Source organism: Alligator sinensis, unplaced genomic scaffold (assembly GCF_000455745.1).
Source record: "Alligator sinensis unplaced genomic scaffold, ASM45574v1 scaffold707_1, whole genome shotgun sequence".
In the NCBI taxonomy this organism is placed as follows: Eukaryota; Metazoa; Chordata; order Crocodylia; family Alligatoridae; genus Alligator; species Alligator sinensis.
In genome coordinates this window covers 645,201-660,594 of record NW_005842065.1, presented here as the reverse complement: position 1 = coordinate 660,594, position 15,394 = coordinate 645,201, and the positions used below count along the sequence as shown (strand labels likewise).

General features: G+C 44.0%; 1 protein-coding gene across 1 annotated transcript in view; it reads right to left on the bottom strand.

Annotated features, from left to right (window-relative positions):
- Positions 1-10,216: 10,216 nt before the first annotated feature.
- SLC44A2 (solute carrier family 44 member 2) overlaps positions 10,217-15,394 on the bottom strand; it is a 34,897-nt gene continuing 29,719 nt past the window's right edge. Inside the window, 1 exon segment of the mRNA XM_006023359.3 lies at positions 10,217-12,472. Coding sequence (XP_006023421.2) covers positions 12,366-12,472 — 107 coding nt within the window. The 3' untranslated portion in view covers positions 10,217-12,365.

Here is a 15,394-nt window from a genome sequence, read left to right as displayed (position 1 = left end):
CCTCGGCAAATGAGCGCCGGGCGCGCGGCGTGGCGTCATCTAGTGCGCCCCGCCCCTCCCCGCTGCGGCACGCGCCGCCTTGCGGGGAGCGCGGGAAAGTGGGGCAGGCGCGAGGGTCCACCCCCGCTCCCTTTTATGGCGCGGGGACAGGAGAGGTCCTTTCCCCGCCATTGTTCCCCAACACACAGGGCATAATAGGGAAAGGGGGCTTCTGCTAGGGGTCAAAGCAAAGCATGGCCGCCCTGACTGGAGGGTGGCGTGAGGGGCCAGCTTGCCTGAGGAAAAGGGAGTAGGGTGTGTTGGGGGAGCTTCCATGAGGGGGAGGAGGCGATCTTCCTGAGAGGAATGGGGTGGGGGCCTAGTGCATTCTTCCAGGGGAAGGGGGAGTTTTTCTCAGAATAGGTCAGGCAGGGGATGGAGCGGGGGTGGGGAGGCACAATGTGCTGGGACAGCTTCTCTGAGGGGAATGGAGCTGGCCACAGGGTGAGGGGGCTGCCTCTCTGAGAGAGATGGAGTATGAGATCTCCCTGAGGGGACTGGGACCAGGGGAATGAATGGGATGTGAGGGGACAGCTTCCCTGAGGGGATTGGGGCTGGGCTGGGCATGGTGTGAGGGGGCTGGCTCTCCTCCCTGTGGGGAATGGGGAGTTTTCCTGAAGAGAATGGGGCTGAGGGTGCCGTATGAGGGGACAGCTTCTCTGAGGGGAATGGGGAGTCTTCCAGAACGGAATGGGGTTGGGCAGGGCATGAGGGGGCTGCCTCTCTGAGGGAAATGGGGTGTGAGCTGTGCCTGAGGGGAGTGGGACTAGGGGAATGGGACAGTTCCTCTGAGGGGAACTGGACCAAGGTGAAGGGACAGCTTCCCTGAGGGGAACGGCACCAAGCAATAGGGGGAGATGGGTCAGTGCTCAGGGGAGTGGGTGTGAGAGGACAGTTTCTGTGAGGGGGGTGGGACTGGGACAACCTTTTTGAGGAGAGTGGGCCAGGAAGAGAAAGCTCCAAGAGGAGGAGACCAGGGCAATGGCAAGGGCTGCCCTCAGGGAATTGGAAAGGAAGGTATCCTGAGGGGGATGCGGTAAGAGGGAGGTGGTCCTGGAGAAGTAGGGGTACTGGGATGACCTCCCAGCTTGGGGCATAAGGTAGTGCCTGCCTTGAAGACCAAGAGAGTTGATACCCCGAAGGGAAGGGCATCAGCCAGGTAGCTGCCTTAACAAGGAGACACAGGGGTGGCTGCCATGAAGGGGAAGTGGGGGAGAGGGTTGGGTCAGAGAGGGATAAAGAAAACAGTTATGACTTGTCAAAGCTGCTGTGCACTAATCTTCAGACCAGTGATGCACAATCCAGTTATTGAGGGAGACTCACTTCCATGGGAGTTAACCAGACTTTCGTGTGCATAAGTATTGATCTAACTTAATAGAGGCAGTGGGAAAAGTAGATCTAGGAGTGAAACTGTGGTTTCCCAGCTGAGCATATGTTGGTACATGCTACAAAGACAATGGGAGCCAACTCTTCAAAGGTTTTTGTGTCTCATCTCTGATATGCTGTAAACTGTAAGCTTTGTCTTGCCAGGCTGGAAATTAGAGAGAAGACTAAAGAGGTAAAAAGTCTGTCTGAGAAGGAGGGGCAAGGGGGGGAATCTCACTTGTGAGCAGCTGTTTCAGCAGACTGCCTGGCACTGATGGGCTCTGTCTGAAGGACTTAGAAACAAAGTACGCTACACATATCTTGTTTTTCCATCTGGTTTACTACTCCTTGGATCTAGAAAATCTAAGGTACATCTTCTCCGAAATGCTTCCATTGACAATAAATAATAATGTAATGAATTGATTGTGTTACCAATATATTTGCTGCCATAGTCGTGGAGGGTCTGTACCCAAGTCAAACATGCAAGGTGATTACAGCTGGCACACAGGTACTGCTGCCTACCCCGAGTGAAAGAAAATAATTTTCCTATCCAAAGGAAGAGGAATAGGCCTAAGACCTATGAGGGTGTGCTTGGAAACACCAGGAGATGGATATACAATACCCGTGGAAGGGGATCATGAAAATTGGAAGGAAGTGGCCATCCTGAATGGAAGGGGAGAGGGAGCACAAAGAGGGAGACTTGGAGATGTCACCCATCAACTGTGGGGGGAAGCCCAAGGCCACTACCTACCCCCGCAAGATAAGAAGCATGACAAGGATCAATCCTGCACTTGTAATAAAGGCAGTTTTGGTGTGGTTTGGAGTCCCAGATGTATGGCACAATCCTATCCCACACCCAACATCTCATCACTCTTACTTCTTACCTTCAATATGAAGAGAAAAGAAGAGACAAGCTTGGGTCTAATGGTAGGCCCCCCTCCCCTCTCTTAGCTTGAGTGACCACATTCCCAAGCCAGAAGTATAAGAACACTTGTGACATTCTCTTGACCTACCTGTCATCTTGTTCTCCAGCCTCACGGTCCAATCTTGGACGAGACCGTAGAAGCAATAGCAGGTGCTTAGGCATTGATTGCACACAGAAACTCCACAGTGAAGATAAAAATGCAGCCTCTGCTTGGACTTAAAGCTGGCCAGGAGTTTGGCCTCTTACTCTTACTCAGATGCAGAATCACATTTGATGCACTCACCAAACAAACCATTTCTATTCCTCTTCCAAGCACAAACCAATGTCTGATTCGGGCACATGGTGGCTTTTAAAATTCTGTTCATTTAACTTGGAGTAGGTTTCAGACTTCTGGCAAGCTGCCAAGGCACATAAATAATAACTACAACAATGCAGCCCTTGCTGTTGTGAAGCTTGGATGCCCTCTGTTCTGCTGAATGTCTTATGCTGAGCAGCTATGACTATCTGGATATCACTTCATTTGAGAACAGGTTGCATTGCCATTTTCAATCATTTACATTTTTGTCACTGCCTGGTTTTAATGGATCAAGCATACAGACGGATGTGATGTCCTGTAGTGGTCACTCTTTGCATTTATAATTGACTCAATCTGTCTTCTTGTCTAGGTACAATGAAAACCAGGATCTAGCCTCCTACTGCTTCTGAGAGGTCAGCAAGTGATGAGTTTGGTTTCAAAAGGATTGGTCACTAGCCTTTGGAGGGCATCACTGAGAGAATTCTGGGGCCTGAGGTTTCAGATGGGGAAGAAAGTGGTTAAGTGGCATTTGGTTGCAGTACTGAGAGGAAGGGCTTTTTTTTCATTTTGATCCTTCTTCATTTGCTGAGTTAAAGCATCAACATGGAAGGGAGAAGCACATATGAAAGCATCTAGAAGGTGCAGGGCTGCATTTGTAACGCCTAATAATTCCAAGAAGTAGCTGAGTGACTATGTCCTTGAGGCATACATGAATGTCACCTTAAAAATGCCAAGAAACAGCAACCACTGGTGGCTGTACAATAACCTTGGAGTCCCATGTTTGGATCCAGGCTCATTTATTAACATCCCAGGTCTGTAAAGGGGTTGTCAGATGATTAGCAAAGGAGCCTGGGCTATGCGTCTAGTCTCCATTTGCAAATGTGGCAGCAGCAAAGAGATTGCAGTTTGCCAGAGTAGATTCACGTTTTCCTTCCAGTGTTTTCCCTGGACAAAACATCTAATGCTACATTGCAACAAACCAAGAGTCATTGGGGTGGAAGGGTGTAGAAGAGGGTAAGAGAGCAAACAGCATAAAGATAATGATATCTTGATTGTCCCCATTACTTCACATAGGCATTCAACTAGGCTTTGCAGTTAACACCTCCATGTGATGAGCTAGTTAGTTGGGGCCTGGATTTTCCACCTCTGCTGTGGCTACTCTTTCAACAGTCTGTTTTTTCTGTAAATGTGGAAAGCAGCAGGAGTTTATACCACCTCTTTAAAAAAAAAAAAAAAGAGCTCTGTCTTTGCAGTGGCAAAATGGTAGAAAGGCTTTAGATGGTAAGTTCTCACAGAGTCTGTCCTCAAACCAAGAATTGGAAATTAGGAGCTGAAGAGAGACTTTTATGAACCTGGAGGCTGGAGAAAAAAAATCTTCTGAAAGAACAGGAGAAACTAGAGCAATAGGTGTTGAATGGGATCTTAGTAGTCTGCTGAATTAGGGAGAGAAGGATCTCAGCCCTTACTGTGTGAACACTGCCACTGGGTGGTTGGTAACATGATGGAGGAGAAACAGCTAAAGGGGTCATGAGACATTATAGTGAGCAGCTGAAGGGAAGGGGAATTTAAATCTCTGCAAACCACTGAAAGAAGAATTAAGGTAGTACGAAGTTAGAAATACCTGAAAACAAGAAAATATAATGTTCAGACACAATCCAGCCCTGTGTGGGCAGCAGTACCATGGCAAGGAAGTTTGGCATCTGGGGAAAAGCCTGCAGCAGCAGCCCGCCCTCGCCCTGCGCACAGATCTGAGGGGCATATGCCCCCCCCATGCTTGCCCAGGAGTGCACACAGCAGGAGCCACCTTCTCCCTGTCCCTGAGACCCCCCGAATCAGTCACTTGCAGCTCTGTTCCATGCCCCGCAGCAGCTGGGCAGCGCCTGTTGGTGCCCCTTTGCTTCAGCACCCAGGGTGGTCACCCTGCTTGGCTCCCCACCTTGCTACGGCACTAGCTGGAGGAAGGTCTAACTGGGTTAGTCAAGGACAAAGCTGCAAAGACACGGGCCAATGGCAGGGATAGGGGGACACAGGACCAGATATAGTTTGCAGCTCAGGCTGTATAACCAGGGAAGTGCATGACCTTCCAGTAAGCAGCAGAGGGTGCCACACAGCAATCAGCTGTGTGGCAGATATTGTATGTGCTAATGGCTTAATGCACAGGAAGGGGAGATTTAGGAGGAAATTCTGGTACAGGGTTGGGGAGAAAGAAAGACACAGCAATCTTCTCTCATGCCCTTAGTTTTATTCCATGATGACCATGGTAACTATTTCTGGCTGTTGGGGGACAGACTACCTGGCCTACACTAGTTTTGCCGGCATAGCTATGTCAGCTTGGGGATGCAAAATAATCACAGCCCTGAACTGATGTGGCCATATCAGCAAAAACCCTGATGTAGATGCAGCTGGGCTGAGAATGGGCCTAAACCTCATTGATGTTGTTTGGGTAGACACAGCTGTGCTGGCATAGAGATAGCAGCAAAGACTAGCCTAGACCAGTACTGTGTCCCATCTCTCTCCCTGCAACTTGTCAGCAACTCCATAAACACTTCAGAGTGCAGTCATCATTCTCATGCCACCCAAACCTCATGTGCAAGAAGAGGAGGGACAATTCAGGAAATGTACAACTTTGCCAGCCTCAGTAGCAGCCCTCCTGCTAGCCAATACAGTAGCAGCTGTCGAAAAGCACTCCCACAAGGAATGTCTTTGTTAAGAAATCCTCATACATTTGCTGAACCAAACCATTACTTGCCTAATAGCATCAGGTGACTTTCTGGAATGCTGGGCTAGCAGGACCCAAACCTCTGAAAACAAGGAAATAGTGACAAGGGCCATGGAGTAGTTGTAGCAACTTTTGCTATATCTGACATTGCAAACACTTCAGATAAGGTACTGGCCCACACGCACAGAAAGGACGCAAGTACCTCAGTGAGCTTGGCCGTTTCAGACTGTTTCTGTATTTTTATTCCCCGTATAAAATACAGGGGAAAAAATTCTATGGGATAGGAACAAAAACCCAAGTCTATGTCCTCCCAGAAAGGGGAGAGCCTTTCTTAGGTTTTGGTAGGTACCTGATCTCAGGAGATGTTTTCAACAGAGAGGGGTGGCACTGAAAACATAGCCCAATGTTTCCTGCTGGCTGTTTCACACAACACCCTCCTCGTGTAGGCTTTTGTGGATCTCATTCTGAAGCACACAGGCACCTAACAGAGCTGTAGATTCCAGACTGATTTGTTTGAAAGATGCCCAAATAGGCTCCTACTGCCTTTCAGATATAGCCAAACAGGCAGGGAATGGGGCACTGTAGCATAGTCTAAGAGTCTTTGCTGAAGCTAGACGCTGCCAAAGCCTGTCTCAGAGAAACGACCCCACACCTGATAAGCCTTACAGGCCTTGCACATAGGATGTTGTTTAACAGCATACGATCACCTGCCTCTCGTTAAACCTGCAGTTGCTCCCTCTTGCATTGTAAGAAAACTTCCATACACTCTTACTAATGCCCTCCACAAACTCAAGCGATGAGGCATGCTGGACTTCACTAAGCCCACATATCTTCTCATGTCAGCCTCCCAGCTTTGCCAAGCTGCTCCTGCTAATCCTTCCACCATTCCATGAAGCTATGCTCAGTGCAGTAAACTACACTGAATTGCAAGCAGATAATTTCTAGTGGTCACTGCCAGCTCAGGGGGCTGGGGCACCTTCCTTACTCCTTGGTTCTTGGGTTAAAGCAGATCAGGTTTAACTGCTTCCTGGTTTTCAGAGGTTTGAGTTTTTGTTTCACTTGATGTCCTGTATTTTCTTCAGTCTGTGATGTAGCATTGTGCCTTCCATTTCCCTATGTTTGAAAGCCTGGATGTTTTATGCAAGTCAATCAACACGCAACAACATGTGCTCCACTATTATTCTATGAATACAGCAACAATGAATATCATCATCTGCATTTTCCCATCAGCAAGGAGGAGGAGAAATCCAAATTGACTGAAAAGATTTCAGGAGAAAGCTTCTTGCAGTGGAGTAATTTCATTAATGATTAGCACAAGCCTTAATGAATCACTCTGAGGAAAGCCAGGTTTCAGTCCAAAATAGGCATTTCATTTGCGTTTGGAATGCTGACATTGATGTAATGGAAATCTCACGCATACATTGGAAACACACATGTACATCCCGGCTCGAGGTATTTTAGTTTAGTTTTTGCGTAAGAAGCCCAGTGCATAGTATAAGCATTTATTTTTCTAAAAAATAAGGAACAGATGCTATAAAACATCAAGATGACAGGTCTTGACCCTGGGGAAAGACACTGCAGGATTCATTCTGAGAGGTCTGGGGAGAAAAGGATGAAGGACAGAAGGGGTTTACCAGGGCATAAGGAGAGAGGCAGAGAGCAATGGTTAAATAAGATGAATAATGAATGGATTTAAGTTGCATTTAAAGGGAAAACTTCTAATTACACAATCAGTTGAGTAATGGAACAAGCATCCAGATGGAGATGGCAAGAATCATTCAGAGTCCAAACCTAATCACTGGAACTTGTTTAGGGATGTTACTACGCTGCCAAACTGCGTGCCTGGGAAAATGAACTAGACAGCCTTCCAGCCTGAGTGATTCTGTGCAGACATAAATATTCTCAACCACCCATGTAAATGTGCTGCAGAAGGCAGGATCCTGCTGACCTTTCTGTTTTACCAGGGTGAGGAAAGGAGCATGTTTGATGCAGTGTTGTTTGTTTGTAATGATCATCTTTACAAAGAAGCATTACAATTCAGTCAGTTCTGGCATGGCTAAAGGAAGATTTGCTTTCTAGCTGCTTAGAAACAGAATTGAAATTTCCTCTTATCCCACTGCTATAATCCCACAACTACATGGAACACAATTGTACATGCCACCCCATCTGATCATGAAAAATAGGTCCTGTGGAAGCTAGGTTTCCTCATCAACCTTTGTGGCTCAGAAGATATACATCTCTATACTATGACAAGGTAAAATGAGCCAATTTATGCAAGCAAATATCCCAAGAACAAAAAAACTCCACATCTCCTCTGCTGTTGGTCCTCCAGTGCACCTGCTTTTTGGGAGACTGCATCTCTGTAGCCATCACAATAAATGTCATACAGAAAGACAATCCACAGTTGAGGTGGAGAAACAAGCAGTAGGAACATGCTCTGCTCCACAGCCTGTTTCATTCCTGACAGTATAAAAAACAAGAATGTGTAAGGGAGAGAAAGAGCACAAAATAATCTCTCATAAAATACTTTGCAAACATTTCCCACTAGGTGCCAGTATAGCTGTAAATCAAGCGCACATGCTACTTTCTGTAATTGCATCCAGCCACCTGCCTAAGGAATAAGGAACATCTTTTATCCAATGCCTGCTGTCTCACAACAAATCTCCAAATAAGCAGCATTCAATTGGATAAAGTCTGTTGGATTTTTGGATTGCGAACAAAACACAGAAGTGGAGTAGGAAAAATGCTGATTTTTTTAAAAAGAAGCAACTGCATGTTATTTCCTAGAAACGTAGATTGCCACTTTGCCTCTACACTTGGTTAAAGTTAGCAGCACTGTAAACCTGTTATACATAAAAGACACATGTAACTCACAGAAAACAGATCATAACCTTTCCATTCTGAAATGCTGTCATATGAGGCCAAGATAAGGCTGTTGAGTAGATGACTCCAGAAATTTGATTTAGTGTATAGGGAAGCTGTATACCAGGTGAAGTTATTTCCAAGGGTTGTAATTTAGTCAAGGGGTCACTGAAAATAGCAAATCCTGATCACTGCACCCCGATTTATTTTTTTCAGATCTAGATAGATTCTTATCCTGCTCTTCGCACTGTAATGGCTTAGTATTTCCCAGTAGCAAGTGATGCGACTAATCTGTACTGCATAATTTGTTTCTCCTTTAGTTCCTTTCCAGAGGGGTAGCATAGATATTTTGTTTTGGTAGGGTTTTGTTGTCTTTAAGCCATCAACTTGGCAAATCTCAGTTGCATTTCCTTTGTAAAACAACACTGAAGACTCATTTGCCCCTCCTATGCTAGTATTTTTTTCTATACCAGTTCAATGGGCAGGTGTGTGGGCTCCTCTTGTTAGCAGCAAATGTTTCCTAATGTAGACGCTGCTTCTAAGACCCAGAGACATTGGTGTGATCAACAGGACAGTTGCAGGAATCTGGAACTTGATCCTAAATGACAAAATTCTGTGCCAAGTTCTACTCCCTACTCCTCAAAAAGGATAAAGAAGAACTACAAAAAGGCCAGAGAAGGAAAACAAGGATGATGAGTTGTCTGGAGGGGCTTCCGTAGAAGGAGAAACTAACGAGGCCAGGCCTATTCAGTTTAGGAAAGAGACACTTGAGAGGGGACATGAGAAGAGTTTACAAAATATTAAATGGTAAAAAGGAAGTCAACAGGGATGTATTATTGACTAGCTCTCACCAGACATGTGGCCATAACATGAATCTAATAGGTAGCAAGTTTTAAAATAACCCAAGGTAGTTCTTTTTCATATGGTGTATAATTAAAGGCTGGAGCTCATTGCCACCAGATGCTGTGGAAGCTGGTACTTTAGGTAGATTCAAAAAAGGGACTGGACACATCAATGCCCCTTTCTTGAAGGAAAGGGGCATTGATAGCTATTGAGTTGGGGGAACAGCCTCTGAATCAGAACTTCCTAGACCTTAAACCCTGGAGGCTACAAGTGGAAGAGGAATAGTGGAAAAAACCCTGATCAGACCCCGTTCACTCTCCCTTTTTGTATCTGTTCTCTGTCATGGTGTGACACAGGAGACTGGGCAAGATGGACCAATGGTATGACCCAGGAAATGGTAGTTCTTATGTTATGTATTTGGAGGCACCAATGTTGGAAGCACAAGGCAAAAGTCATATCAGTTTCCCCGCAGTGAAATGGGGATTATGTTTACTTACCCGAAAGGATGTGGAGGAGGAGAATTCTCAAGTGCTAAACAAGGGCTTTGAACATGCAGGCTCCTGAAGTATTATACGCACAGCAACATGGCAACAGCATCATTCACATGAGGATTTTCCCCTGCACAGTGTTTTAGATGAGTTGTGAGAGCTGTCTCTGCAAATTTAAGAGCTTGCCCACAGATAGCTAAGGTAGCAAATATTCTTCTGAAAAAATGAAGGCTTTCAAAAGAGCAAGGAGATCTTACATTGGTGAGAAAAGAATACAAGGGGTTTTAATACAATTAAAAATCCCTTGCCAATTTGCTGTTGGAATGACAGAATCTATGCTACAGTGCAGGCTGATGTGATTCAACAGCTAAATTATCTGCTTAAATCAGAGCAACAATGTAGCCCAGTGATTCTCAACCAGGGAGATGTGAGATCCTTTTAAGGATACTGTGGGATGGCCACACAATATTGGCACTATTAGATGTGCCAACATCTACACACAATTCCCAGGATAAACTCAGAGATTTCATACAGGAATATATACGGTTGAAAGCATTCCAACCTGCGGTAGTCTTTCTGTGTTCTTTGCAACAGAATAATTGCTCTAGTATTTTTCTCTAGTCAGATAATGAGGGGAAGCTAAGAGCTGGCATTTTCAGAGAGGTGCCTTGAGTCTAAGAGATTGAGAATCACTGATACAGACTAACAAAAGTACTGGAGCTTCCAGATACTATGAATAAAAAACCAAGGTGTACAAAACCCCCCCAAAAAATAAAAGTAAAAAAAATCCAAACCTTTAATATTTCATATATAAAACAATTCTCATAGCTTACAGAATATTGCAGGGATCTAAAAGTTACTAGAAATAGGTATTAGAAAAAAAGCTAAATATCCTTCAGCGCATATTAAAGTTACAAATAACTGGCCAACTAAGTGGAATAAAGAGGATTTTCTATTTCTTTATTTATTTAAAAAAAGGCGTGATAGCTTCACACAGCTTCTTTAACATCTCTAAGTCCCGCATACTTTGATAACTGCAAACCATCCAAATAGCACCCCATTTCAAGGTTTTCTGAAGCAGGTTAAAATAATAGTAAAATCAAAGTATTAAAGGTTTATTTAATTTTCTAATGCCCTGAAAAGCCTTCTTTTCACCAGCAAAAATGGAAGCTGTTCTTTATTAATAACAGCAGCTCCAGTGGAAGCTGTAGCTAAGCCCAAGACCTGTCACCAACTTGCCTAGTCTGCTCAGACGTGAAAGTGGAGCCCCGTCTCCATAGCAGTTTCTAATATTGCTACCATGGGCAGAGTCTGGTGAATTAGGAATTCCAATGTTATGAGCAGTAAGCAGTCGTACAGATAACAGTTTAAAAGAAGATGCTGTGACTGTTTATCTAAGGCATTGTATTTATGGCACTGAGTTTTTTTGACTGTTTAGTGGCAGTGGTATTTCGATCTCTGTTTCTTTATTTCCCATAAAGTTGGTCTCTACTGATGTGGAAGCTGCCAGTGGATTAGAACTTCCCAGAAGGCACTCAGATGAGAGTTTGAGGAATGCTGCGACTTAAAAGTGTAAGGTAAGTGTGTGTCTTTGACATTTGGGTGGTTCAACCATTGTTAAGACTACTTTGACAGTTGCCAGTTCATATAATAAAGGTTCAACCATTGTTAAAACTACTTTGACAGTTGCCAGTTCATCTAATAAAACCATGAAACTATTTCCCATGCATTCAAATGGGCTTCTGAATTCCTAAAGTTCTTCCCAAAGTTAGACAGTTTTATTACAAAATTCTGCTTTACAGTTTATGGTACTTAAAAAAATATCACTGTTTTAAAATAATATTCCTTTATATAATAATGAGTTTTTCAGTGAGCCAGGCTAGAGCACATACTTCTGGGTCATCAGCCTCGTGGAAGAGGCAAAACAAAATATACAAAGCTCTCATCCATAATATTAACCACTTTATCTAAATACCTGTATAGCTGGATAATTAGCATGTCCTATGCTGTATACATGGCATGTTTCAATTAACACTATTGATTTCTCTTCCATGCCTATCATCAGTCAGGAAGGCAGTAGGACATTAGTCATTATATTACTCACTCAAACAATTTAGGGATTTAATGTGATGGATTTAGTAGATGTATGCTAAAGTAAAATTGGTGCCTATGATTGATATCACAGTCCTTGGTATCATAGACTACCTCCCATGCCATTGAATTTTTGGTTATAAACAGACTAATTGGGCACTTGCTCTCTCCCCCAGAACCAACAACATTATGACAAGTTCTGTAGTAACGGTTACAGAGGTTTAGGTTGTAGCCGTGTTGGTCTAAGGACACAGGCAGACAAGGTTCCTTGGGTGAATTTGATATCTTTTATTAGACCAACCCAAACAGTTGGAGAATAGTTATTAAGCAAGCTTTCGGGTTCAAAAACCCTTTGTCAGGCTAAGGAAGTTTCAGCAGTTGGTGTGTGCTCTTCCTGGATGGAATGAAAAGTAGTAATGGTTACCCACTCATTAGGGCAGTAGTTTTCATTTTCCTTTTAGCAGATACCCGACCTTATATAGAACTATTAACAGCAACTCTTTTTGTCTCTCTTAAAAAGGAAGGAATATCCAGCAAAGCTCTCAGGAAAAACCTCTCTCTACTGCTCTGCACAAGCCACCAGTCAACATAAATCTTAACTGAATCATGAATACTGTGGTTCAAAAGATATTAACAAAGTTTGCATATTGGACCAAAAGGACTTAAGGCTGTATGTTACCCATGCAAGCTTTGTTCCTGAATGGCAGCTGAGAGGGGGAAGGAACAAAAGGGAGTTTCTCATGCATCCGAGTGACCTTTGTTTGTCTTCTTCAAAAGCTTTTTCAGATTGGACGACATAAAGTAAGGCTTTTCTGCTGAGCCATCATTACGTTCCAGGTCTTCCACTGCAAGAGAGAGAATTCCCCCCAAAAGAGGGGGGATTCAAAAAAAAACAAACCAGACCTTGAGTACTGCATGAATATAACATTTTGCCTGGGAACCAGTTACAGAAGGTACTGGGCATCCTCTTGGCAAGGGCTAAGCAATTTGCCATTGGTCCCATTAAAATAGCAGATGACCTTATATCAACATGCATAAGCTTTTTATGATTCAGACAAAGTCAGATGCTGAAGTGTTATTGCAACAGTCTCAGAAAGCCATAGAAGGGCAGCAAGGAGCCTAGAGGTAGTTAGGTCCTAAAAGAATAGGTGTCCTACTTGTTTGGAAAATACCATATTTTCTTACACAAACCATGCCCTGGACTATTATATGCACCTTGTTTTTGAAATGCAAAATGAAGGGGAAAAAAAGATGTTTTCAGAGTTATGGCTGCATACAGCAAGAACAGAGCCTCATCCTCCCTTTCCTCCTTAATTAAAACTGGAACCCTAGCTGCTGCTGCAGACTGGTCTCTGTGTGGATCTATGAGTCTGAAAGGAGCTGAAGCATCTCCAAGGCTGTGAAACAGGAGGAGAGAGAGAGAGAGAGACCAGCAGAAGCAAGGAGACACCAAAACTGCCCTTAGAAAGGTTAGCTTGATTAGTGGAATATCAAGACCTTTAAAAAGGAGAGATGATCATTAATGCCTCTGGGAGTGAAGAGCAATAAGCCATGAGGTCAACTGATGTCCTCAGCTGCCTGAATAATAATGCCACAGCTGCTGCCCAGTAGAACAGGAATCAAAGAGTGCCTCTAACCTGGTCAGAAAAATCAGCTTCCTCACTTAATACTGGCATACCTTGAGAGAACTACATGGCTTTCTGCTTGTTATCAGACACTGGTTCCTGTTTCTCTTCTAAAACCTAGAAGTCAGAACCACACTGTTTTAGGAACAGAGCAGTGGACTCCCAAAAGAAGGCTGTGTTATCAACAACCATTTGGAAGAAGGTTTCGGTGAGCAGGCAGGTGGTTTGAGAGGACATGGAGGACACCCTCTCATGAGGTGATAGTGCAGTGAGACAAGACACTCCCCTTACTCCTCCAAGCACTGTAACTGCTTGTGACTTGGGTGTAAAGTCACTTGTCATTCCTTTTGGCACACCTTGCCTTGTGGACAACACCCTCATCAACGTACACTACAAGACATCAAAATTAGGCACACTCCCAGTACAGAATACGTTGTTCTGATTCTCTAGCTGTTCAAAGCATTCCAGCTAGTCCAAGAAAAAAATCATAGAACAGCCTTAAAAAAAACACAAACCAGACTGTCAGAGCTCAGGGAAAACCCTAGAATTTTTGGAGGGTTACAGCATGGTGATGAACCTTGGAGTTTTAAATGTCTACAGCTTTGTCCTGGGAGAATGATTCAAAAGACAGAAGCCTTGTTTGGATAAGAATTAAAAATGCAAGAGCTGGTCGTGATTGCATGAACCCAGCACAGGCAGTCTCTAAGGGAAAGAACATTTTTTCCTGTTTCCTCTTATGTACAGAAGTCTTTCTGGTCCTTGTCATGTATTCCCTGACACAGAGTTATAAACTTTAAAAGTTTCCCTATATCCAATAACCCATGGAGTCCGTTCCATAGAGGTGTAGGCTCCTACACCTAGGACAAGTTGTCACCTACCTGATCCCCCCCCAGAACTGCACATTAGTTGAAAGCTAAGAAAATGCCAGAGCTTTATCATTTAAGACACTCACAGGCCACATCACGGTGCAAAAGTGACTTTCCTCATCTCTCTACTTATGCTGGGGAAAGACTGTGGAGCAGACATCATCTGAGCTGACTTGCCCTGCCATGAGCAAAGTCCCAGAAAGCTAGTTACTACAAAAATCTACTGCCTTCCACTTAGCCCCTGGTAGGTTTATAGGCAACCACAAGATGCGAGAAACCGATTGAAGTCTATGCAAAAAGGCAAGCTGTGTGCACCAATAAAAGATCAAAAAGCTGCTTTTTCACTAATTAAAGAACCTGCCAACTTGTTCAGTCTCATTTCTAAAACAACTGTGTGAGGAAATAACAGCTGTAAGGTTCCTGCTGTAAACACAGAGCAATGTGCTCTGGGGTGAAAAGTTTTCAGGGGCATTGCTGGCCTAACAGATTAGAAAACCCTAACAACTATGAAACTATGAAAGCAAAACTTGCTGCTCGTTAAGAAACCCTCTAGTTTGCTGACTGCTTTTTGCATAGAAAGAGCAGCAAGGAGACTGTTGCTCTTTTCAGCTAGCTGTGGGCAGAGCAACTAAAGAGAAAAAAACCCAGCTGCATCTGAGACAAGCCAACACGTGGACAGCTTTGAGTTCTTAAACATTCTTCAGCCTAACACCATGCCAAGTACAAGGAGAAATCACTTCCCCCAACCAGAGCAAACTTCAATTCATTTGTAAAAAACATTCCAGAAATAACTACAGTGTCCCTTTCATAACTGGTGACCAAGGACAGAGGAAAACACAAGGTAACTTTTTTTTAAAACTCAATATACATTATCCCAGGCATATATAAAAGCCAGCTTTAGCTTCAGACTTTGGGTACAGAGTCTCGGTGGTTAGGGCTGAAAGTTACCTGCCACGCACAAACGGACGAGAGGGAAATTGGATTTGTTTGAATTTCATCAGTGATGCTTCCACCCATTTGATGCAAAGAATATTTGTTAGCAGAAAGAAAGATACAACATTTGCCCATTTTTACTGCCCAAGAAATTAATGCCCCCTCAGCTCTGTATCCTCAGGAATCCCAAAGACGTCCAGATGAACATTTCTGTTCTGCCACGACTAGGGTAGTCTTGAATGAATACCACCCAGGACAGATTGACAGGGCAAGCAAAAGTTTTCCCCACAAAACACACACATACTCCATGCCCTTCCTGCTCACTCAAGCCCTATCCTTGACT